General features: G+C 40.5%; 2 protein-coding genes across 3 annotated transcripts in view; one reads left to right on the top strand and one right to left on the bottom strand.

Annotated features, from left to right (window-relative positions):
• The window catches only part of mybpc3 (myosin binding protein C3), a 28,092-nt gene extending 11,796 nt beyond the window's left edge, over positions 1-16,296 (top strand). Inside the window, exons 9-30 of the mRNA XM_078945347.1 lie at positions 390-619; positions 710-842; positions 967-969; positions 1,072-1,196; positions 1,277-1,382; positions 3,093-3,259; positions 4,025-4,190; positions 4,280-4,386; positions 4,486-4,515; positions 4,601-4,740; positions 6,239-6,398; positions 6,474-6,578; positions 6,879-7,067; positions 10,140-10,274; positions 10,490-10,657; positions 10,929-11,017; positions 12,039-12,234; positions 12,308-12,447; positions 14,891-15,050; positions 15,130-15,266; positions 15,356-15,542; positions 15,981-16,296. Coding sequence (XP_078801473.1) covers positions 390-619; positions 710-842; positions 967-969; positions 1,072-1,196; positions 1,277-1,382; positions 3,093-3,259; positions 4,025-4,190; positions 4,280-4,386; positions 4,486-4,515; positions 4,601-4,740; positions 6,239-6,398; positions 6,474-6,578; positions 6,879-7,067; positions 10,140-10,274; positions 10,490-10,657; positions 10,929-11,017; positions 12,039-12,234; positions 12,308-12,447; positions 14,891-15,050; positions 15,130-15,266; positions 15,356-15,542; positions 15,981-16,021 — 2,914 coding nt within the window. The 3' untranslated portion in view covers positions 16,022-16,296. The remainder of the gene's footprint in view (positions 1-389; positions 620-709; positions 843-966; positions 970-1,071; positions 1,197-1,276; positions 1,383-3,092; positions 3,260-4,024; positions 4,191-4,279; positions 4,387-4,485; positions 4,516-4,600; positions 4,741-6,238; positions 6,399-6,473; positions 6,579-6,878; positions 7,068-10,139; positions 10,275-10,489; positions 10,658-10,928; positions 11,018-12,038; positions 12,235-12,307; positions 12,448-14,890; positions 15,051-15,129; positions 15,267-15,355; positions 15,543-15,980) is intronic.
• Positions 16,297-20,257: 3,961 nt separating this feature from the next.
• The window catches only part of lgr4 (leucine-rich repeat containing G protein-coupled receptor 4), a 31,434-nt gene continuing 25,759 nt past the window's right edge, over positions 20,258-25,932 (bottom strand). The window contains exons 12-18 of one of the 2 annotated variants that reach the window (XM_011489840.4): positions 25,464-25,529; positions 25,256-25,327; positions 25,110-25,181; positions 24,890-25,015; positions 24,198-24,295; positions 23,978-24,031; positions 20,258-23,864 (exon numbers count right to left, since the gene is read on the bottom strand). In XM_011489840.4, the coding sequence (XP_011488142.1) occupies positions 22,465-23,864; positions 23,978-24,031; positions 24,198-24,295; positions 24,890-25,015; positions 25,110-25,181; positions 25,256-25,327; positions 25,464-25,529 (1,888 nt within the window). In that variant the 3' untranslated portion in view covers positions 20,258-22,464. The remainder of the gene's footprint in view (positions 23,865-23,977; positions 24,032-24,197; positions 24,296-24,889; positions 25,016-25,109; positions 25,182-25,255; positions 25,328-25,463; positions 25,530-25,932) is intronic. The other variant, XM_011489843.4, reaches the window with a different exon arrangement.

The raw sequence follows: 25,932 nt of genomic DNA, 5'->3' as shown, positions 1-25,932 counted from the left end.
GAGTCCTCAATTAAATGGTACGTTCTGACTGGTGATATCCAACGCCAAGGGGTTCAAATTCATAATTTAAGCCACTTCCTGTTGGTTAATTTTAATGATTTTGCTTTTGTAAAAAGTGGAGTTAATTGATCCTTCATAGCTAATAAACACACTAATTTTTTGTTGTTTTTTCCTTATTTTGTTTAAATATATTAACTTTAAACATTTAATAGTGAACAGCAAAATAATGTTTACTATTTAGCTTGAAGTATCATGAAACCTTTAATAGGAACAGATATTTAAATGTATGTAGATGACTTCACTCTGCTCTCTTTGCACTGAAGAAGCCAGATATCAGAAATGTAAATTGAAAGAGCTTTCAGGAGGATGATCATTAGCTGCACAGGATAAGTGAGGACTTCTCATAAGGGTTGTTTATGCAGTGAGTTTCATCTTTGTGCTTCGTGTTCTCTCAGAGCTGTACAGGTGCACTCAGAGCCCGACGTGGATGTGTGGAGCATTCTGAGTAAGGCTCCTCCTTCTGCATTTGAAAAGATTGCTTTCCAGTATGGCATAACTGACCTGAGAGGTATGCTCAAGAGGCTGAAAAAGATGAAGAAAGATGAGAAGAAAAGTGAAGGTTTGCACAAGCTTCAGAGAGAAATAGCTTTTATACGGTGTGTGAAAAAAGTTGTGTCACTTTGTGCATCATTTGTTGTTAAAACAACAGCTTTCCTAAAAAAGTTGGACCCGGCCTACCAGGTTTCAAAAGGCCAGAAAATGAAACTTGCAGTCGAGGTTGCAGATGAAAATGTGGAGGTGAAGTGGCTGAAGAACGGGCAAGAAATCCAAAAATCTGGAAGGTTTGAATTCGGTTTAAGAAAAATATAAATAATTTGCATCCGAGTTTCTATTCTGAGCCTTAAGTGTTTTTCATATCTGTTTCCTGTCTCTGCCATCTTTCCTGTGATGCACTTTCATCTCCAGCAAGTAAGTGTCAGATGTCAAACGTAAGGATTTTATTTGTTCCAAGGGTCGAACTCTCTGAAGGAGGTAATCTCAGAGCGGCGGCCTGTTTTTCTCTCTATCAAGGTACATATTCGAGAGTGTCGGCAACATGCGCTACCTCACCATTAACCACTGCTCCTTGGCCGATGATGCAGCTTATACCTGTGTGGTGGGAGAAGAAAAGTGCACCACTGAGCTTTTTGTTAAAGGTAACACACAGACAGGTTTTGCACGCTGTACATCTGCAGCCCAAACTCCTTCAAAACCCCTTAAAAGCTGATTTCTGCAGAGCCTCCTGTCATGATTGTGAAAAACCTGGATGATCAGATGGTGATGAAGGGCGAACGGGTGGAGTTGGAGTGTGAGGTTTCCGAGGAAGGAGCAAACGTAAAATGGTGAGGCTATCAATTTTCTCACAAAATAGCTGTGAGCAGTTCTTTACAGGAGTTCATTAGAAATTGGCCTCTAAATTGCGGGCAGGACTGTTGACCCAGGGTACGCCTTCCCCCTTCCCATCATTCATCTGTTTTGAAACTTTCCCGCTAGCTTAAAAACCCAAGATGTATATCGATCTAGTCGTCTACAAGACGATGCATCAGAATGGAGCAGAGAAGGGAGCTTGTGATTTGCCATAGTAGCTTCTAGGGTCACATGTAGGGTTTTTCCAATAGACTTCTGCTCCTGATTCACAACAAGTAGAATAAAGTAAAATAAAAAAAATACTCAGAAACACAGTTAATATTATTTTTCTTTCTGTGTGTCCTCCATCATGATAAAAATGCCACAAGACCATTTTTCATTGGAGTGTGTCATTAACAAACGCATGCATGTTTTAGAGTTTAAAACTAGCAGGAAAGATCAAATGCAAACAATGTTCTGGAGTTATTTTCCTTTACATAGATTCAGATTTCCAAACAACTCAAGAAACAGAACCCAAAGAGAGAGGAACACGTCTAGTTTAACTCCAACCTTTAAAGCACCTCACCTCTAATTAATATTCTTTTTTTTATATTCAGTGATTTTTTTTAAAAGTTGCTGGGACACTTAGAAGATGGCATTTGAACGTAGAATGTCCACAGGCAGATGCCACAGCTCAGTGTGTCTGACTACCATACTGCTACAAGCCATATCCTCAATTAAAAGGTCAAATGAGCCCTTTCATTAAATAAAAAACTGACCTTTTTGAAAGTGTGGAGCGCAAATATGTAGAAATAAATGTTAAAAGTCAAATATGAACATTTATTGAAATATTTAAACATGAAAAGAAAGATTTAAAGACAAAGAGCCATAATTTTTATGGAAGGAGAAAAGTAAAATAGCAAATAAAATTTAAAGGAACAGGAGTTGTTGTTTTTTTGTCTCATTTAGAAACCTTTCCAGCATTTTTTGATCCTGCTAATACTGTAGGATCTTCAAAAGGATTTGGTCTTTACTAAAACAAGAAATGCTCATTTTGCAGCCGTGCACAGAGCTGTTAGTCATTGGTGAACTCAATCATTGTGTTCAGTAACCTTCAGTTATTTATGCCACTGTCATAAATATTACAATTAGAGTTAATCTATGTTGGCCCTTCGCTCTTGGAGATGATCCTAAGTTTACTTTTAGGAAGAGATGGAATGAATGAGGGAGCGAAATGAGCATTTTTTGCACATTACATAATGTCATGTTTAAAAAATTAAACTGTCAGAGTGCAACAGATAATTGCAATGGCCATTAACATTTTTACAAAGTTTGCCATTGCATACAACAATAGATTGAATTAGAATGTTTTGCATGAATTTAACTGTAAATTATTGCAGCTAATTAAAGCTTTCTGTTTGGGATGTGTGGTATTATAATCTGCCTTGTCATATGTGTGTGAGCACTGGTTTAGATAGAGGTAAGTTTTAGTTTGCGCAGTTTGGTTCACACTCATCCATAGTTTCATGGATACATGCAAGGAGACATTTTAATCTGTATTAAAAGCAAATCAAGCTACTTTATAGAGATGCCACAATTTGCGGTTTCAAATAATTGTAGATTACACCATTGAACAAAATCTTCAGGAAAAGAATGTGGATTTGAGGGAATTCAATTACTTTCTACACTGAACTTTTTTGTTCCAGGGAGAAAGATGGAGTGGAACTGACGCGAGACGAGTCGTTCAAATATCGCTTTAAAAAAGATGGCTGCAAGCATGTGCTGATCATAAACGAAGCCACTAAGGAAGACTGCGGTCACTACAAGGTCAAAACAAACGGCGGCGAGTCGGTGGCTGAACTCCTGGTGCAGGGTGAGTGTCGGCTGTGCTCGGAGCGACTCTGCTGTCACGGATGAATTCAAGTTCTTTCATTTTCCCAGGTTACCAACAGCTGGTCATGCAGTCTTCCCATTCTTGGCATGCTGCTTGCCTTTGTATAGCTTGCATGTCCTTGCCAAACTTGCAGCAGAGCTAAAGTTAGAAAACCGGGATTTCACCTGAAGGGCACAGGTCTGCAAAGGCCTTGACTCCTGTTTTGGCAGCAGCACATAACCAAAACTGATGAAAAAACCTTTACTCTGCTGATGCTGCTACAGAAAAAGCCAAATGAAAAGTAAAAAAAATACAATCTTTTTTTTGAGCAAATATGTTGGTCTTAACCTGTTATTTAAGGATCAAGCCTGCAGAAAATTACCAGCTTTCATCCAGCTGCAGGGATCAACAGCTCGGTCCATAGCAGAGATCACGCTATAATGCCATCCATCCCTATATTTGCTTCCTCAGGCAGTGAGCTGACATCAAACTCTTGAAATGGTGTTATCATCCATAGATAAAAGCTTATTTACTTGGTGTGGTGAATTTCCTGTGATATACGGTAACAAACCAAAGCTCCTGCACTTGGTTTTCATATCCTCCTCAATGGTAGGCTCAATTAAATATTCCCCTTGTGTCGGTTGCCAAGATACGGAGCACAAAGAAAACACCTCACAATGGCCCGCCGTTATCGCATTATTAATGCATACAAACGGATGCATTTCCATTTTCTTTCATGGGATACTGTGCTTTTTCTGACCTCAGAGAAAGAACTGGAGGTGTACCAAAGCATTGCAGACCTCACCGTGAAGGCCAAGGACCAGGCGGTCTTCAAATGTGAGGTGTCCGATGAGAACGTGCGGGGAACGTGGTACAAGAACGGAGTGGAAGTCAAGCCCGATCCTAGAATCAATATATCCCATATCGGCAGGTGAGAAAAAGTGAGCGAAAGGTGTAAAGCCTTGATGAAAAATATGTTTTTCCTTTTCGGACAATATCATATTTTTTTTGAGCATCCAGGATCCACAAACTTACTATAGATGAGGTCAAACCAGAGGATGAAGGAGACTATACTTTTGTGCCAGACGGCTATGCTTTCAACCTTTCAGCCAAGCTCAACTTCATAGGTAAACCTCACTGTTGTTACTGTACTCATTTAAATTGTCAATAAAGCTCCTCAGGTAATTGTTAATGATTTCTGCCTCTTTTTTTCCCTCTAACTGCAGAGGTGAAGATTGATTTTGTTCCTCGTCAAGGTACAAAACCATCTAAACTCCTGCACGCTTTCACAACGAAAAATGCAGACCATTTCAAACAGTTCTACCTTTTCTTTTTTCACAGATCCTCCTAAGATCCATCTTGACTGTTTGGGTCGCACAGCTGAGTCAACTATTGTAGTTGTGGCAGGAAACAAGCTGCGCCTTGATGTTCCCATAACAGGAGATCCTGCCCCCACTGTGATCTGGACCAAAAGAGAAAAGGTAAACCGACAATGTCATCTGCCCAAAATGCAATGGGTAATGTCTGACCAAATGAGTCTAACTAATGCAATGTCAAGTTAGAAATAAAAGTGACAGAATACATAATAATGTGCATTTTATCAACTAATTTGTTCAGGTTGAAAATAACTGTAATCATGGGTGATACTTGTTAGCTGATGCTAATGCAATCTCTGCTGCTCTGCCAAAAATGTATGTTTTCACCAAGCTGAGGAAGCAGGTTGCCATTAACAGCTGAAAGCAATGATTAACAAAGAGAGGTAAGGCGCCCTCTCTGTTCTCGTTGGCTTTTATTGCTTTGCTTTCCGTAGGATAGTTCTTTAAACGCTGATGGAGAAGAAAATGAAGGTTGTGCAGCCTCTTGGAGTCTAAAGGATGGAGAGGTAAGTTTGCCCATTTGCAGTCTCAGCCTCTCCAGCCCTAGTGAGGGTTTTGCTAGTTTTTAAATGTTATTTAGATTTTATTAAGGGTTGGGATCTCTTTGAAAAGCATTGGATAGACCAGACATGTTTAACATGTATTTCTGTTTTATTAAATATCTCATTTGCCAGTGATGTCAATGTAAGGGTTCAAAGAATGCAGGCCAGTTGGTTAGCTCTCACACATTTTCACCTCTCTGACACCCCTGGGATAGACTGTGCACACATGTTTTAACATAGTAGCTTTCCCGGGTTCATATAGTCATTTTTTCACCACACTTTAGTCACAATTTAAAGGCAAAGAAAAGGCTACCGGCATAAAAAAATATTTCTAGGACACCTAGGTTTTTAGAGATCATTTCCAATTTTTTCTATGATAATGTCAGTTTCATACACTAAATGCAACGGCGTTATAAAATGAGTAAATGATATCCATCCATGTTCATAAGGTAAGTTTGTCGTCTGAATCTTTTCTCTGAGGGGAACAGCAGACTGCACAGTGAGTATCTTTTCACATAGAGAGTGACATAATGCTCTTATTTTTCACTCTTGAACACCCCCTTGTGCATGTCCCCCTGCTTCAACACGGAGTTCAAATCATTATTAAGCTCAAGAAGCAGATGAAAAGCTGGCAAGCTGCAGAACAGAGAGATGTGGAGAGTGAGAAAAACCTGTTCTGGCAAATCCAATAGAGATTTCTCTGATGTGGTCCAGTGAGAAGTACTCTGAAGTTGTCCACTTTACATCCTGTGAGGGTGAAATCATGCAAAAAAGGGTAGTGGTGGCGACCCACAATGTTTGTGGGAAAATAGCATATCTGAACTAGAGTGCCCCATGGCCAAGAGCTGCATTGTTTTAGCCGTAAATTACATAAGATGTAATCAACATGTACAGAAAGGTGCACCACATAAAATATTGGAGCAAGTGTGTCCATTTCATTAACATTTTTGAGGACATTTGCATATCTTGCAGGTTTGGAACGACATCTCCTGCCGAATCTGTCAGACAAACATCCGTCTAAAGGTCAGACATGGTATAAGCCCACATATGTTACTGTGTAGGTCATCTCAGAGGGAGACGGAAGAGTCCGTGTGGAAACCACCACGGGCCACTGCGTCTTCACCATTGAAGGAGCTGAAAGGCAGGACGAAGGCATCTACTCCGTTGTGGTACGAAACCCTGCAGGAGAAGACACTGCTGACATCAACGTGAAAGTTGTTGGTAAGTTCCTTCTGAAGATGGACCTAAACATGGCCGCACAGTCATGTTTGGAATGACGAGGCTCTCTTCTCCCAGATGTTCCAGATCCTCCTCAAGCTCCCAAGATTCTCAGCGTTGGGGAAGACTCCTGTGTTGTTCAGTGGGAGCCTCCCCAGTTTGATGGTGGACAGCCAATCACTGGTAAATAACATTAAAAAAACTCTTGTTAAGATAGCATAACGCCTACTTATCCTATTTTTCGGACTATAAATTGCTCCTGAGTACAAGCCACAGAGCTAAGTTAATGCAAAATAAAGAAGAAAAAAATCAGATATAAGTCACACTGGTGTATAAATTGCACTTTTGAGAGATATTTATTTAAAAATCCCACATAGGTCGCACCACCAGTCAAACCATGCGAAAGAAATCACTACTTATTCTCCTTAAAATTTTTTCCAAAAGGCAAAAAGATCAATAAAAAGTTGCTGTTTGATTTCTCAGGTTATGTAGTGGAGAGAAAGAAGCTGAAGAGTTATAGATGGATGAGACTGAACTTTGAGCCTTTCCCGGAAACAACCTACGAGGCCAAGCGGATGATTGAAGGCGTGCCCTACGAGATGCGAGTCTACGCTGTCAACAGTATCGGCATGTCTCGCCACAGTCCTGCCTCTCAACCATTTGTGCCAGTTGGTGAGTTTTTAGTTTCAAAAACGACAAACTTCTTTTTTCACATTTTTCATTTATTTTAACTTTAGAAGCATTCCCCAGATTAACAGAAATACACAAAAGGAGTGTTATGTAAAAAGGGCTGCATTTGAAGATTTTTTTAAGGCATGAGATCTGAACACTGATGCGTGCACCATTTGTCACAAACCTCCAATTGTAGACATTAAAGACCCACAAATGTTCATTTCTGGGTATTTCTTTATTCAAATAGTTCAAAATCAGGAGCAGATGAAAAAATTCTGTTTGAAAAAGAGCTTATTTGTGATGTAGAAAAAATGGTTTGGAGCTCCCCACTCAGAGCTCTGCGCAATAGGATGGGGAAGTGGGGCGGAGTTGCTCCACGCCAACAGTCCTGCCCATAACTCAGAGGCGGATTTCTAAACTACATTCCAGGTTCTTTAATTTTGGCCAAAAACTGCATCAAATGTTATCAGATCTCCTCTTTATTAATGTTTGGAACAACAAAATAAGACTGCACTCCTGTCTGTTGCCTTCCAGGCCTAAGTGTTTACTGTCTATCAAGCCACACACATAGAATTAAATTGCAGGCTCCCCCTACAGGTGTCAACAGGTATTAATTCCCTTTATCTGTGGGCTTTATCTTTTGTGGCGAAGAGACTCATTTTTGTACACTGCAGAAAAAGCAAGCTATTTAAAAAAAAATTAAATGATCTTTAAAAATAAATGACAGCTAATAAAAGCATTTTTTAGTGACAACTCAGGTTTTTGTTTCTTATGATAACATTTTTCTAAGTTGCTCAGCAAACTTATAACAGGTTGACGTTTTTGGAAGATTGGAAGAGAACACAATTGAAGTTTATTCATGTCTTAATACCACCTCAACATGCAAAACATTTTGGTTGTCGCCAAGGTGAAGATACTCTTTTGGGGTTTCAGGAATGAAATTCTAAAAGCTTTTCCCAAATGTCACATCCTTCAATTGATAATTCAGGAAGTAATTCTTGCTTTATATGAAAACGAGTTAAGAATTGCCAAACAAATACATAACATAAGTTCATAGAGCTAAAAGGAAACTTCCGGCCTCCTTCCAGACCTAAAAGCAGCACAGTCAAGAATCCTGTAAACCAGTGGCACATGCTTCCTTCGAACCACCTGCTCCTGAGTTTGTTGATTTAAGAGTGTGTGCAGATGGTCAATCATCAGTAAGACCACAGATTAGGAAACTATTCACGGTATCTCGCTCTATAAATAATGGCATGGGAGACCAGGACTCTGTCTTAGGAAGCTGCTAAACACAGAGTTGTTTATTACTACTGTGGGGGCTGCTGCATTGTTTCTACAAAAGAGGATGGGGAAGGAAAGTCTCTGGGTGTGAGGAGAGGATGCAGGATGACAGAGTGAGCTAAAAGACATGAGAGAAACGACTGGCAGCTTCAACTTCCAGCAGGGCCGTCCCACTCTGAGAAAGGATGACAAAGCCTAAGCTCCCAAAGATAGCAGATAAAAAGTCTTCGGAAGAACGGCAGCCAGAGGACAGAGCAGGAGAACGTCCAGAGTCAGAGGTCTGCGAAGTCGAAGCGGGAACACATCCGCCTCCTAAAACCCGTAGTGGCCTGTTAGCAGCTCCTTCTGTAGAAGTTTGCTCCGGTGCAGAGGAGGGAACTCCAGCTGAGGATGCACAAGGGGGTGCTCCTCCTCCTGCAGAGAGTGGAGATGCATCCCCGACAGAAGAAACACCTGTGGAAGCTGATGCTGGGCCAGAGCTGCAGCCTGTTCACAGTAGGCATTTAGTATCTTCCGCTGTTAGTTGGAGGGTTTCTGTGGATCTTTCAGGCTCCGGGTTCTGTGTGTTTGAGAGGATTGATGCTGATAATTGATCCTGAATTTACTAACAGATGTAAACTACATTTGTGTTCTGCATCTATAATCCCTGCAACAGTGAGTTTGGTTTCCCTCGACCCAAATTTCAAATAAACTTCTCAACAAACGATCAAGTAAATAGAATCAATTTAGGAATGAATCCCTTCAAAAATTCCTTCCATTTGTATCGTTTCTTTTTATTTTTTTAACACCCTTTAGAACCCAGCAGACAGCTCTTTTATTGGATAAAAACATGTGGCATCCATCATAAAAATGCTTCTGTCTTTCCACACATTTGTTACTTTCTTATTGCTCGTCTTTCTAGTTTAGTTCTAACTAAACCATCGTTTAGATATTTTTAATCGGCTGTTAATTTCTTCTTCAGTGATTTAAATTTTTTTTATGTTGCATTAAAACCATGCTGTTTCAGACTGGTTTGTTTTTGGCGCCAATGGAGCAAATGATCGCGTGGGAAGTAACTAATGCATCAAAACCTTTAATGTGCACTGAAGTTGTGGCATTATTCTTCTTTCGGGGCAGAAAGCACAGCAGGCACTGTGACTTTAACCCAGCAGCGAAGTCCAGGTGTGCCGTATAACTCATCTTTTTCAGTATGAAGGACGATGCTGTGCTGGCTTCAACAGAAATGGATGTTAGAAGAAGAAAAGTCTGTTTGTGAGTTTACATGGTCTTCCAAGCAGGTAAAAAAAAACAGGTTTACAAGAATCCAATAAGAGGCAGAATTAAAATAAACCTGAGAAATTTGAACAAAACAAGAACTAAAACACAAGGAAAACAGCCCAATATCTGCTCTAGAAAAATTAATCAAACAAACTGATTGTCACAGTCCCCCTAAGAAGCTATGATTAAACAGCTCTATGAAACACCAAACGATGTGAAAACCAGCCCAGGAGTAGCAGATTGAAGGTCTAAGTCTAACTATGTGGTGCTTCTTCCTTTAATAATTCATATTACTGCACATATGAAGGAAATGTTTTTGCCTAAACTTCAGATAATCCTGCTGCTGCACTGAAACAATGTACAGCTACAGTACTCGAGGGTATCAATAGTTTAGAATTTTTTTTTTTTCGTGCTTGAAATCATAGGCATCCCATGGAGGCTCATCAAGTTTTTTCTTTTCTTTTCATTTATTTAAAACTTTGATTTTGTTACTGATTATGCAAACTAAAACTCTGTCGTCTGCTCTGATCATAGCCCCCACAAGTGAACCTATTGGGCTGTGTGTCGAGGACATCAGCGACTCTTCCATCTCTCTGAAATGGCGGGCTCCTGAGAGGATTGGCGCTGCTGAGCTCCAGGGTTATGGGATTGAGTACCGCAAGGAGGGCAGTGAGTGTTACAACCAGATTCATGCATGCATTTTGATTAGTAAAACAAAGATCACTTCATTATAAAGACTGACTTATATACAGTGCAGCTTTTATGGACTGCTTGCATGATGGAATGATTATAAACCAATGTTTCACTTGCAAGTTTTTGCTGAGTTTCTGTTGTTACAAACGTATATGACACTCTCAGAAGCATTGGTGTGTTTCTGGTGGCAGCTGATGAATGGATACCAGCCTTCCAGGGTCTGACTGAAAGGACATCAGCGACTATCAGAGACCTGAACACCGGAGACAAACTGCAGTTCCGGGTGCGAGCTTTCAACATGGCAGGACCCAGCGCTCCAGCCACTTTGGCTCAACCAGTCACCATCAGAGAGATTATGCGTAAGTATCCAAAGATTGTGTGATACTTAAAAAAGCTACCAGTTCTCCTGGAGGTCTGACCTGCAGCTTGACTGCAGAGATGATGACAGTCGGCTGTAGCACTGGTCTGATGTCACGAAAATCCCGTTTAAGTCGTCAGCTCCGGTCATTTGGTTCCTGGAAAAGTCTGGAACTTCCCTCCTCTGTCATGGCAGGCTAACATTACTCCTCATGTAACCACAAAGTTCCTTTTTTGATGATAAAAATGCTTCTTCTTCTTCCTCTTTCTCAGAGCGCCCTAAAATTTGGCTCCCAAGAACTCTTCGGCAGACTATCATCAAAAAAGTTGGCGACGTGGTCAACATCATGATCCCATTTCAGGTTTTGTGGACTTCAGTTCTAAGTTATTTAAAACATCATTGCAATGAAAAATGCTGATGGGGATCACCATTTAAAACCCACATTTCACAACACTTTGCTGTAAGTGAAAAAAACAATTAAAAAGTAAACGTTAGCATTAGGTTGCTGTTTGGTTTTCTTTGAATGCAAAAATGACAAAAAAAAACTATTTTAATATTTTATTTTAAATGTTTTTAATTTTTGTCAGAGAAAATAACGTTTTTGTGCATCAGCTAAAATCTGTCTTTACAGTGTAGTTAACGGATTATCCAACCCAACATCCATTGGAAGCTTAAAGTCCCACTCTGATCCTCTTTTGATCTATTTTAAAAATGCTCCCAGTGTTCTTTTAAATATAATTATGCCGTTTTTAGCCCAAATTGGAAAAAAAAAATGGTATTGTTTTCTATGAAATTCTTTCTGCAGAGCGGCAATAGTTCAATTCACCTCTAAACTGTGGATGGAAACGTTGCTGCAGAGCAACCCCACCCACCCTTCCCCTTCCTGTTGCTGAGAGCTCTCTGTTTACACTCTGTTTGAGCTAGCTTACAACCAAAATGAGATAAATCTCCTAAATGAGATAAATCCCGGAGGTCGGACGAGGAAAACAAAGCCGTACAGTACAGACCAAAAGTTCAGACACACCTTCTCATTCAAATGAATGGGAAGGTGTGTCCAAACTTTTTGTCTGTACTGTACATGGCACTTTATATTCGCCCCCCATAAATAAGCTCTTTTTTTTTCAAAACCTAGTTTTTCATCTGTTGTTGATTCATGACTGTTTTTAATTTAAAAAAAATTCATAAATGCAATTTTAAGCTGAATTTTCTGCATACATGTCCGCCATCATCAGAAAAACGCCACAAGAACATGTTAAAAACAACAGCAACAGATTTTTGTCTCAGTCTTTATTGCCACTTATTTTGTCAAAATATCAAAGGATTTTCTTATTAGACACCATTAAACATGATTCTTTTGTAACTCTGATGTCCTTGATACACAGGGGAAGCCCAGGCCAAAGGTTTCTTGGACTAAAGATGGGGAGCCTCTCAGTCCCTCATTTGCTAATGTGAGGAACAGTGAATTTGACACCATCCTCTTCATCCGTAAGACAGAGAGAATCCACTCAGGGCAGTACGATCTGAAGGTGGAGATTGAGAATGTGGAAGATACGGCTAGAGTCACGCTGCAGATTGTTGGTAGGAGGATTGCGTGCATGCAGGCTCGACTGCAACAGTGCACACATATCTAAAGGATATTTTCTTTCTGTAGATCTCCCAGGTCCTCCTGAGGCCCTGAAGATTGTGGATACCTGGGGTTTCAATGTGGCGCTCGAGTGGAAACCACCAAAGGACAACGGTAACTGTGAAATAAGTGGCTACAACATCCAGAAAGCTGACAAGAAAACCATGGTAAGACTCAGCTGGATCCTAATGTCTGTGAATACTGCTAAATTGAATTTAGGACAGCAAAAATGTTCAATGCTGACTGCAGTTAGACAGAAAAGTAATAGTTTAACCCAATAATCGGAGGGTATACTCCTAAAACCTGATTTTATTGTTAGTAAGACGTAAAGAGCAGAAGATAATTTAATTTCTCAGGCTTCAGTTGGCAGAAATAAGACTTAAACACACAGTCCTTCAAATGTTGTCATCAATTTAAGTATAAATATAATTATGCATGAAGATCCTTTGGGAAAAACCCTAGAAATCTCTTAACTGCCCTCATCTCTAATGTGTAATAAGCACCATGGAAAGAATTGGAAAACTGCACTGTGAAGCAGTGTGGTGGCAGCTACAGCGAGTCCTCCATGACCTAGATGCGCTTTAGAATCATTAGTATTAGTTTACATTTCTTTCCATCTGGCCTCGTTTGTGTCCCCACTCGCGGACAATCTAGCAGGATCAGTGCTCATCAAGCATGGGGAACAGTGGGGAATAGCCCGGCCCCCGCTTGTGACATGCATTCTGTAATTAGCCCACGCCGAGCACACAGTCTACTCCGCAGAGAAGCATTATGAGCCTTTGGCAAGAACTTCAACTGACACCTTCCTCCACCTCGACCTGCCAGGAACAATGTCGCCTAGGAATGTCCTAATCTTATCCCACTAGCCTTGACCTGGACCGGGTTGTCTGTGCGGTGACGCAGAGCCAAAGTTTCCCACCTAGCTTGGATGGTGGTGGTTCATGTTACACTGGAGTCTTTATTAGATCAATTTGATTTGGCTCGCTTACAGAGTGAGCTTTGAAATGTTGATTATTGTGTTACTGATACTGGTGTGTGTGTGTGTGTGTGTGTGTGTGTGTGTGTGTGTGTGTGTGTGTGTGTGTGTGTGTGTGCTTAATATGAGAGATAGCACTACTAAGGGGGCAAATGTGCAATAATTCTGCCCCTATCCTGTTTCATTTCTGCTCCAAAACAATAAACAAGTTACACTGCTGCTTTTATAAAAGCAGCATCATGAAATAATGTTTCTACTTTTGCCACATTTGAACAAGAATCAAGCATTATTTCTATGTCACTGATTTAAGAAAAAATTTGAAACAAGACATTCATTTCTGAATGAAAGTCTCAAGCTGCGTTCACACCAGGCATGTGACACGCATCCAAGAATGAGCTAAATGTGGCTTCTTGAACGCACATTTAGCCGACAGTGTTCACACTGGACAAGCAGGGAGGGGAATCTTCCTCTTTTTCTACTGTTTACCTATTGTTGGAAGAGGTTTGGTGCAAAATGTCCAAGCAGTGCAAATCTCACAAGTCTTGCTCTAGGATTTTTCTTTCACTGCTCTATTCCGATAGATGAAACACTTGGTGTTGTATATTTCCAGCGGGACACTAACCGCAATAATGAATTTCTCCTTCATAATCAAATTTCAGCTGGTTGACACTTCCATGAACTAAAGGGGGCACCATCCATACGGTCAAAACCAAATCTAAATCCCTGATTTGTCCAAGTCTGATATGGTTTAACTTTCGGCGAGCAATCAATAGTTGCATGTTTTGTACGTGGAGCCTGAAAACGGTCATTGAAACTTGCGTAGCTACAACAGAACCAGAGCGTTTTGAAAATGCACACTTATGCGCGTATACATAGACTTTTCATTGAAAGCAGTTGTTTGACCAAGTCTTGCAGGGGGCGGTGTGGACGTAGCGCCACAGGAACCTTCGTATAACAACCTTCGTTTATGCCTCTCATTTTGAGTAAAAATTGGTGGGAGGGGCCAAATTGTTGGCCTCTAGGTGCCACTGTCCACAAGGTTTTTCAAATGTCCTACCTGCTGCTTGCTGATCATCTGGATCAGGTCGTTTATTTCTGGATCCTCAAAAAAAGAAGATGGATGTCAGAAATGTTGACACGACAAACTGCTGAAGGCTGAGCTGTTTAGTGAACAGTTTTAAGTCTTTGCTGTCAGGTTTTAGTTTAATGATGTCTCCAAATGTTAGGCTTTAAGAAAACGAGGGACAAAAACCACAACACATGCCAATTAAAAACCCCTATCAGTCAGTGCAGTTTTAAAACACCATACAAAGTTGTGAAAAACTAATTTTCACCTGCACAGGTCTCCTAAATATTTTCCTAAAACAGATTTACCCACTCCAAAAGTTTTTAATTCTGTTTTAAAATAAACCATTTAACATTAAAATGAATGCTGTATGACTTGATTGTGTTTAAGGCCACCTAGTGGTTGCCTAGCAAACTGCACCCCTCTCCAGTTGCTTTAGTTTCCGGAACAGCTTCAGCACGGATGTCAAAGGATTCCCCCAGGACGCCGCTCAGCTCAACTGCACACATCGAGCAGTTCCAGCTCCACAGAATGAGTCTCTAAAGTTCTCCTTGTGATTCTTGTGAAGGAGTGGTACACGGTGCACGAACACTACAGGAGGACACACTGCGTTGTGTCTGACCTCATCATGGGAAACGAGTACATCTTCAGGGTTTTCTCCATCAACCTGGTGGGCTTGAGTCCAGAACCGTGCACCACAAAGGACAGCGTGTACATCCAGAAAACAGGTGGGTGTACACACTGAAAGCTGAAGGAAAATCAGAATGATTTCGATCAAAAATAAAACACGTCTGTTTGACCCTTCAGGTATCCTTTACAAGGCTCCAAACTATAAGGAGCATGACTTCTCAGAGCCGCCAAAGTTTACACATCCTCTGGTGAACCGTTCTGTCATAGCGGGATACAGTACCACGCTCAGCTGTGCGGTGAGAGGAATACCAAAGGTGAGGGGGAGCAATCACCCCAACAACACTGAGCTACCAGCTTTCTCAAACCTCCCTTTAACTCAAGACGTGTCCTCCCGCTTTGTTAGCCCAAGGTGACTTGGTACAAAAACAAAATGGACATTTCAAACGAAGCCAAGTACCGCATGCTGAGCAAGCAGGGGGTCCTGACGCTGGAGATCCGAAAGCCCTGTCCGTTTGATGGAGGAGTGTACACGTGCAAGGCCGTCAATGACTGCGGGGAGGACGTAGTGGAATGCAAACTGGAAGTTCGACGTAAGTATTCTGACAAGGATGCTTTTAACGACACACATTCTTGTTTTAACAAGAACCTCACATCCTCTGCTTTACTGTACGTCTCATACCGAATCTTTCTCCGCCACTTCAGTGACATGAAAAAGGAAATATTTAGCTAAAGTTTTGTAACATTTTTAATCTGAGTTAGACCTTTTTTTTGTAGTAACTGGATTTTGTTTTCATTAACACATCATGCTGCTCTGAAGTTAAAATACAGCAAGTTATTAGCAGAGAAAATCATATTTATTACATTTATTATAATTTTTAGATAATTTTTTCTTCACTTGTGTTTTTTCTCTTTTTAACTTAGTAAATAATCATCTAATAGTCAAACAGCTGTTGGCTTAGCCTGATTGTGCAGTTGTTCGTATCTCTTAACTTGTTGACATAGGTTTATTCTCTTCTTTTGGTTTGCAGCTCAAATATCCAAGGAGGAAAAGAAAGATGCCAACAATTAAGGCTCTTGTCCCATAGATGAAGAGAAGACGGACTTGTCTCTGATTTGTTGATGGTTCCACATCACCAGATTTCGACAAATATAGCTTCATAAACGATAGCTGATGTACAGAAGCCTGGACGATGGAGATTTCAAACTTTTAAGTTTTAGAATCATACGTGTTGGGGAAAAAAAAAAAGAAAAAGATGGGAACTAAATTGTGGTTTTAGATAGTTGGCTAACACTTGTCAATCAGCTTGTTTGGTGTGTATAAAGAGTGCATTGAAAACAAGGAAATGGGTTGATTGTCTTCCCTTTCAGTAAAGGTGCGTGGCATAAATGCTGTGATCAGATGAGCCGTTTCAAACTCACAACTGGCTGCTTCCAAAGGAAAGATGAGTAGCTGCTAAGAGGTTGGTTTCCTTACTCAGATTCTCACTTATGTCAGAAGTGTGAGGCATGGTCCTAATATGTGCAGCGCAGAAAAGGGACACTGAGGACGTGTCAGCGCCGTGAAACACATGCTGGCGTTTTTCTGCTGCCAAAGCTCCTGAAGGATTACTCGTGTCATGTCTTTGATGTAGTCGCACTCAGGCTTCCCGTGTCTCGCTGTTCTAAAGAAGATCAGGGAGCAAGAGAGGCTCACAAGTCTCTTTTTAAACGTCCTAGTCTGAAGTCTTTGCATTTAGGTTCAAGTAACATTCAAAACTCAAGTCTCAAAACCCTTGGTTGAAATGAAACTCTTATTACAAGTTCTCGTTGAACTACTTAAAACAACTAGAGACACAATAACAGGCAGTTGGTGTTTCTGCATTCCTGATGCAAAAGCTTTGTTAGAAAACCTTTACTTTTAGAATGTGACGCCAACGTTCTGCAGATAAAAAACCAGGACAAACAAATGAACATTGATTCAGAAGTTATACACCTCACATCTCAAGCACTTGAGAATGAGTCTCAGGTCAGATCTCTGCACGTGAGACCTAAGTCCTCATTTCTGACTAGCAGCCATTGACTGTATATGAGAACTGGACTGAGCAGGTGTGACATCATCCATAGAAAAGGACTTACTTGCAATAAAATGAAGTCAATTCAGTTGTCATCTTTTTGCGAAACAGACATCAACATTTTGAACATTTGATGTGGGGCCAGTAGCCATCACATACTTCTATTGAAGCATCTGATCTGCCAGATCATAACTTGAATAACTTAACACTACAGAAATAATAGGATTAGCAAGAACAAGGTAAGAAAAAAAGTAACAATCAGTAGACGTCTTTGGGATTTTGGCGTCTTGGAGTGGGTGGGTACTTCCTATTTGGAACCCATGGGGGGAGGAGTCACTCAGTCCAGTTATCAGACACAAGCAATGGTAGCAGCTTAAAAATAAAAGCATCCACAACAGCTTTGAGGCTCTCAGAACCCACAAAAAAACAGAACATTTTGGAACGGCAACTAATTTTGACTCAGCTGAGCGTTTTGTGAATTGCGACGGCTGGAGAAGGACTTCACTGAGCGTCTAATCTCTATGGTTCACCAGAGGGGAACAAACAGTATTATCATGTTTAGTATGGCTAAAAAGTAATTACATTCTACTTCCCCAAGTGACTGACAAAATAAAACATTTTCTTAATATGGTTCATTTTTGAAATGCTTAATGCAGAATGAAAAGCCTCTTAAGTCTACAGTCCAGACCAGAGCTCCTCAGAGTTCTGTCAAATAGTAATATAACAGAAATGGAAACTTACTCCATTGGCAGTAAATAGATCTCAGGACAGGTATTTGTGGAAGTTGCAGCCAACCAGCTGGACAGATAGATTTATAAACACTTCAATCACAAATCATTAGGCCTTCAACAACAATATTGCCATTGATGATTCATCAAATTCTTTATTCTTTACAGTTTTCTGCGCATCAATTTTGCCCTTTCATATTTATTGCCAAACGTAAAATGTTTTTTGAAATTATCCAAACCAACGATTTGCATGTCATGTTTTGTGAGCTACTTTTACATTTTTCTAAATAGTTTTTAAACTGTAGATAAGAGAGTTTAGATTTTTTTAATGTCTAAAATGTTCATGGGGTTTGTTCTTTTAGAATTCAAAATTCATTTTAACCCTTGTGCTGTCTTAGATGACCCCACCCTTCCATTGACATGTTCTCCCTACCATGACAAAGGTGCATAAAGGTGGAAAGATTTCATGTAATCCATGAACACCAGTGAAGATCACAAATCAATGAAGAACAAAGGTTCAGAGGACTGTATAGTGGGTCTAGTTGACCCAACTCCCAATGTTACAGGATTGTTATTGGGTCTATTCAACCACCGGGTGTCCCTAGCGGCCAAACGACTGAGCCTAAAAAAAAAGGCTTTTAAAAGCTTAATTTGCCATTTTGTTTTGTAATATAACACATTGTAATGTTCAATCCTGCTTTCTTGAGTTTCTATAATTTTAAACCATTTTGGAGAAAAACATCACCAAACTTATAATTGGTTGAATGCTGTAAAGCATTCAACCCTTTGTTTTCCTGTTTCTCTTTATTTGGTTGAATGCTGTAAAGCATTCAACCCTTTGTTTTCCTGTTTCTCTTTATTTATTATTCTTTACGCCTATCTTCCGCCGTTTTTCGCCGCTTAACTCCTTCTACAATTTTTAACCGATTGTAACCATTCAACTTTTAAAATGTTCAGCTCTTTCTGCTTATTTGTGCTATGACTTTTGGTTTTTCAAATCCTTTTACTTTTTAAGATATTCCCGGTTTTCCGGGAATTTTTGCTCCATTGAAATACATGGAGAATTTTTCGTGCAGAAGTTCACAGTTAAACTCCTTCTACAATTTTTCACCTATTTTAACCGTTCGACTATGGAAATGTTCAGCTCTTTCATCTTATTCTAGCTATGACATTTTGTTCTTCAAATCCTTGGACTTTTCCAGATATTCCCGGATATTCCCGGATTTTCCAATTATTTTGCTCCATTGACCACACCTTTGCTTTTTTAAACAATTGTAACTTTAACATTCTTTTGGCTAGAGACACCGTTCAAATATTGAAATATTCACAAGGCTTTGGACTTCAACATAAGGCTCAAAATTATTATGGGATGGCAACACCACCTACAGTTTGGCGGCCATTTTGTGCCAAAATGTGAGGCAATTTTAAACTTCTTCAAACTTTCACCTATTTTTACCATTCTACTATTACAATGTTCAACCCTTTCAGCTTATTCCATTCAGCTACGACTTTTAGTCTTTCAAATCTTTGAACTTTTCAAGATATTCCAAGATTTTCCAGGATTTTCCAAGATTTTTGCTTCATTTAAATACATGGAGAATCCTTGAAAACCTTTGTTGCTTTCAAGCATTATAACTTTAACATGCTTTCAGCTAGAGGCACCGTTCAAACATTGAAATGCTCACAAGGCTTTGGACTTCAACATACGTTTTGAAATTATTATGGGATGGCAACACTACCTACTGTTTGGTGGGCATTTTTTGACAAAATCTGAAGAAAATATTGCAATAAACTTCATCCATGGCTGGAACTGAACATATTGAAATTCACTGGATCTGGACATATAAGGAATGTGGGCGTGGTTAGCAAACAAAGTTCGTTGCTAAGGACGTCCAAAAGTTTACTTTTTCCGATTCATCTGAAACCGACGTTGATTTGTTCCTCATCTCCAGGCGACCCAAACATAAAATGGTTGCTATGGAGATAAAATCAATAGAAAAGCTGCCATTTTGAAAAGACTGGATTTTCTATCAACTTAGAACATGTAGCTTTTACCAATATAATACTCTCAAACAACGTGTTTTTTGGAGTCAGTTGATGATGCTGATTCCAATGCTAGTACTTTTAGCCATTTTAGCAACATCTTCAAATTTTCAACAATTCAGCCATTTTTTCAACAATTTCAGCTTTCATGCTTAAGTCCTACAAATTTTGACCTATTTCAGCCATTCTACTATTACAATGTTCAACTTTTTCAGCTTATTCCTGCTAGGACTTTTGCACCTTTAACTTTTCATGGTTCTTCCAGTACAGTTCAGCCATTTCTTCAGCTAATTCAGCTTTCATTCAGCAGTACAGCATTCAACCCTGCATTTTCTTCTGGAAATGCAGCTCCTTCTAGTTTTAAAAATACATTTTCCTTTTGAGCTCAGTAACAGCACTGATTTATTTACTTTCGACAAATAAGCTGGGCTGTTATAATGTTGCAACTTAATATTGTGGAAATTGTTCAAATAAAAAAAAACCTCACTTTTTAAAAACTTTATTCATTAGCATAAAAAACAGATTTTCTAGGTTTAAACAAAATGCAACACGAGATCCAACATGAAAAGAACAACATGTAAGATTCAATATGAACTGTAATTAGGTGAAATATTTCATATGTTTTGCAACTTTATATCTCTGAAAAATGAAGGAAAACCTAATGTTACGGTTTAGTGAAGGAAAAAAAAAAGAAATCACAGTTTAGAGTAGATAGATTCCTCCCACAGTTAGCACGAAACAGCAAAAACTGAACATGAAGCCGAGGCAAACGGACACATGACAACAGATTTTTTACGAGCAGGCAGCAACTACAGAGGAGGAGGTAGCTTTCTTAGTCAGAATCCCATTTTGATTACCTGTTTCCTTTTTTCTACAAACATATGCTCCTTTTACAAACAAATACAATCAACTGAAAGGTAAGCAAGATCAAATGAAGAGTTTTTGGTTTAGCAAGAACTATGATTGAGAAAAGAAATGAGAATCAACATTGCATGGTGAAGGTTGCAGACGTCTTGCTGGTGGCAGAGTACATTGCATTGCCGGAATTCCTGAGCTCTCACATGACGTGCACTTGTGCATACATGCTTTGAGGGTGTGGCCACCTTAAATGTGTGCAATCGTGCTCCAGTACACCCGCTGTCAATCAGCCCCGTGTCCCAGTTACGCTTACTCAGCTCGGCCCCGACCATGAAAATTCTGTTTTTGACCTCGTCTCACAGTAACCCTCTTCTGATAACACAATGAATACATCAGTTTCATATACAATCAGAATCAGAGTCACCTAAAATAAAAAGTCTTTTTTCTCTATAGGGAAATCCAAATCAGTGGCACAGATGACAGATAAAAATAGATTCACAAAGGTAGTGATCACCTGTTTTTGGATTAAAGCGGGCCATTTCCGCGCCTCGCTCTACACATCCCAATAAATTCACTTGACAGTTCATCAGTGTGCTGATTTGAAACAGGTTGAAGGATTACATTCACGACTTTGAGCTCCTCTTTTAAATCAAAATCCATTTCACTGATATTTAAATGATCTGACACTTGAGTGTTCCCAGCTCTGAAGGAGAAAGGATTTCATTTTTCTGGTCTCTGTTCTCAGAGAATTTTTGATTCAGTCAGTTAACATCCTGAAGGGCTTTAAAATCAAAGGTGGATGAAGGTAGTTTATTAGTTTTGTCTTAATCTAGGATACTGAACTGCACTTGTTTTTTATCTTTTCAAAAATGTTGGATTGTTTTGTGTGAAATTTGTTTCAAAATCCTTAATTTACTTTTCATTTTTTAATTCTAACCTGTTTAAAAACCAAAGAATGGGAAACAACAAGCTTTTAATCTTGTTAATCCTCTTTGTTTTTTCCCAAATGTGAATACGAACATCTAAAAAACAGAACGTGTGCATTTGGCATTTAGACATTTTGGAAACCATAAAAAACTGAAAGGTCAGAGACTGAAAAGAACCAGAAGCCCAATTTAAAAGAACACCATAACCCAAACCTGTGTATGTGCACGCTGTTGAATGAAAACTTGTGTTACAATCTGTACACCTTCTCATTCTGAGGCCACATTTTTCTACACCTGAAAGATTCTCCATCCGAGCACCACTGCTGCTAAAGTAATAAATAACATGTATGAACCAAACCACGGAGCGTGGTCAGGCCTGAAACAGTGATTTCTGCTACTTTGATCACATTCTTAGTCTTACTGAACTTAAAGCATGGGCTTTTTGTTTTCCTCAATTGAATTTTAACTTATTTGTCCCACTGAGAGAAGACAACAGTTTACATTCATACTAAAAACATCTATTATGATTATTACATTTGCTACAAATTTATAAAAAATGTAATAAAAAAAAAAAAAAAAATCAACCATGGATGTGATGAAGCTTTCAAATTCGACAAGATTCATATTTACAAAGCTTAAGGAAACAGAAAAGGTACAAAAACAAACGCACACCACATTTAGAATCGCAATGCCGAACAGAATCAAGAGGCACAAAGGCAAAAGCTTCCTCTGCAGAATTCTCTGTGGAACAGTTCAGATCAGGAACCTTCAAAGTCAGTTTCCCTTTGAATGATTGGCTGCAAAACTCTGATCTACAAACATAGGTGCTTGATGAAACAAAAAGGGCTGTTGGCACATTTCTTAGATTTGTGGTGAATCTAAATTCACATGTGAACACAGGAGCTGTCAGTCTTTGACTCGAGGTATGTTGTGTGAGTAGTGTACCAGAGGAAGGCCTCTGCTTTGGCAGAAGCAGGCTCTGCCGCAGGCCTGAATCTGGTCTGAGCTGTCCGACACAAATGAGTCTCCCTCGTCAGCGTATTCGGACTGAGCAGAGGGCGTGCTGCTGTCCGCCCAAAGCCCCCCGCTGCGCTGGCATGCAGCAGCTCCCGCCAGCAGGGTGGGACAGCTATAAGACTTCGTCAAATGTCTGCAGACGGAGGACGAGGGGGAAGAGCAGGTCCGGACACGCAGCGCCGCCTCACACTGCTCGCAAACAACGGGCTCTCCACAGATCTGTGTGTACATGCCACAGTCAAAGCCCAGGTGGGTGGAGGAACCTCCATCTGTGAGTTCAGAGTCTCCACCGCCGTCATCTTGGTGATTTTCAGCCCCAGTCTTCATCTCCCCGCTTAAGCCTCCACGAAGTCTGAGCCAGTCCTCTCTGAAAGCGGGGCTAAAGAAAACGTACAAAACTGGGTTCAGGCAAGCCGGCAGCGGGAAGAAAATAAGGGTGACAGACTTGGCGATCTCTGGGCCGCCGGCTGTGGAACCAGTCAAGAGGGGGGCAAAAGAGAAAGCTGCCACGGGACAGAAGAAAATGCAGTTGGTGAAGATGAGCCAGGCTACATGGCGGAGGGCGCCGGTTTGGCCTGGATCCGCCAGCTCCACTCTGCCTAGGTGGCAGTACAGCTGGGTGTACACGGCAGCCGTGAACAGGTAAGCCAGGGCGTTGAGCAGCACCAGAAGGACTGTAACACTCAGAGTGGCGCTCTCACCGCCCGCAAAGGGCAGGCAGAGGGGGGACATGGTCTGCTCGGCGGTGGCCAGGAGAGGCAGGCAGGCTACGGCAGCGGCCAGCATCCCCAGCAGCCCCGCGGCCAGGCCAAAGCGTCGATCTCCTCCCAAGCATCTTCGACGGCTTTTGCCGTTTCTGCGAGGCGAGATGATGGCTTTTCCAAGAATTTTCCACACGGCAACGCTGCGCTCCACAGCAGCCAGGGACAGTAATAAGACGGACCACTCTGACGAGAAAACGGCCAGTGCTCCTGTGATCTTGCAGCCAGGGCCCATCTCCCACCACACACCGAAGTCGGCGAAGGATCCCCACGTGGCAGCATCGAGCGCCGTCAGCACGCCAACATACAGGCCTGTGAGTAGGTTAGCCAGAGCCAGCAGCCCCATTAACAGTCTGGCTGGGGACAGAGGCGGGGCCAGATAGTGAGAGTGACCAACTGATTGGTGAATAGGAGAGAAGGTCACCACCAGCACCAGACTGTTGAAGACCAGCGACACCAGGCAGATGAACCAGACTGTCAGGCGGATCATCCAGTTACCCAGGAGGTGCTCACAAGGCTTTAGAGCGCCTGAACAAAGACACAGTAGTTAAAAAAAAAAAAAGATGACCCTGCACAAGGAACGGCTGTCCCTTCAGAAGAACCTCAGGGCTGATATTTCAAACCTTCAGAAAGTAATTTACCTGGAGAAGGAGAGCAATGCATAACCATTGAGATCTGTTCTCCATCATCTCCAACTAAAAGACCACAAAAAAGAACAAACACTGAATGCACCGTCCTAATAAAGATCGTTGGTAGAAACTATTTCAGCCTTTTCTTTTCATACAAAATCTAAGATAACTGGAATGTCCAGTTCAGTGATAGATAATGCAATATATTCAATTCCTAGAATAAATCTTTTACCAATTGCACCTGCAGATTTCTTCATGCTGGAATCCTTGGAAGAGGAGTCACACCCAACAAACGCACAGCACTGGTAAGCATAAGGGACAGAGATGGACCTGCAGATAAACAACCATCAGTTAAAGACCATCTTGGATTTGACATTTGGGATCCTGCAGCAGCTATGCAAACGCTCCTACTAATCACAGTGTCTGGTTTTAATTCCAGAGCATCAGCTACAATAACTAACGGGATGCTGTTTTCTACAACTGTGCAGTGCTAGCTAAAATCTTTGAGTGCAGATCGAGACATTTCTTGATGCCATTTCTATAAACAGTAAATTACATTACTGTGTGAAAAAACTAGAATGAATAGGTTTTGTTTGATCTGGAAAAGCCTGTTTTTCCTTTGTCCTAAATTACAAACTTGAAACTGCACTAGCTCTTTTAAAAATATAGAACTACAAATTTAATCTTTTACAATGGTAACCGTCAAGCTACCTTTTATTCGTTTTTATTGTTTCATCTGATGCACCTACTCCTCTAACTTTCTCGTTTCACCTTCATGGACTTTTGCTCCATCTACATTCAATCGTGCATCACCTCGCTTCACGCTTCAGTAGATGGCGCAGATGAAGAGTTGGGTAATTTCAGATCCACGTGCCTAAAATCAACTGCTTTAACTTGGTAAAAAATGTACAAGTTCTTCCTCACATGAGTTTTGGCAGATCTTTTGCAGTGAGCATGTTTTTCATCTGAGGGTTCCCAGACAGTTTCAGCTGACTGACAGCACTCAAGCCTCTTGAAGGGATGGTAGCCAGAGAGTTCATACTCAGGTCTCTGGAAAAAGAAAAGACAAAAGTTTTGGAGTTTGGTGGAAAAGGACAAAAATGTTGCTCTTTTCAAAAAATATATAAACTCCAGGTGAACTCACAGGTTGTTGAGGGAGGTTAGGGTGAGGAAAGCATCTCTGTGAATGACTTGGATTTGATTTCTGCTCAGATCTCTGTAATATCACAACACAATGAGCTCACAAGCCCAACAACACACAACTGTTGAATGTCCGAGCGTTTGACTTACAGCAGATGGAGCGCAGAGAGACTTTGGAAGGTGTCTCTGTCAATCTGCTGGATTTTATTGTGCTGAAAACTTCTACAGATTTCAAAGAAAAACAGAGTTGGGATATTTTTTATTATTATGTACTACGTCAGAACAAATGATTGCCATAAAAGAATAGATGTGTTTTGTGATCCCTGTCAGAAATGATTGTAAAACAGCTTTTTCTTACATCTCTTGTATGTGGATGCAGCCCTGGAAGGATGGTAACTGCTCTATTTCATTGTAGGACAGGTCCCTGATAAAGAAAGAAAAATGGATTCAATAACAAGACATCTGGGACAATTCAAAACCAATGAAGACAGACGAAATGATAAACTATAGCTCTTCCTCCTAAATGAAGAATTGTTTTTCTTCTCGCCAGTGTTTGCTTCACTTATGTTACATTTTACATTGAACAAAAATCCAGCAAAAATGTTTCATTGTTTTGGCTTGATCTAAAAATGTATCTGCAAGAGTTCAAATACTGTCAAAATTGATGAACAAAATGCACAAGATTAGGATCAATAAAAAAAGGGGCTAGAACGTCCCACTAACATGTACAAACGTTCCTCTGTTCATGCCATCATCGCCTCATTCAGACAAACATAGGCTGAAGTGTTGAACTGCTTTTGTTAACAAACATCCTCACTAGAACCAGA

This window comes from Oryzias latipes, chromosome 3 (genome assembly GCF_053564925.1).
Source record: "Oryzias latipes strain Hd-rR chromosome 3, Olatipes_Hd-rR_3.1".
NCBI classification, from domain to species: Eukaryota; Metazoa; Chordata; class Actinopteri; order Beloniformes; family Adrianichthyidae; genus Oryzias; species Oryzias latipes.
Note: the sequence above shows the minus strand (reverse complement) of the source record. Positions and strands in the feature narration are given on the sequence as shown.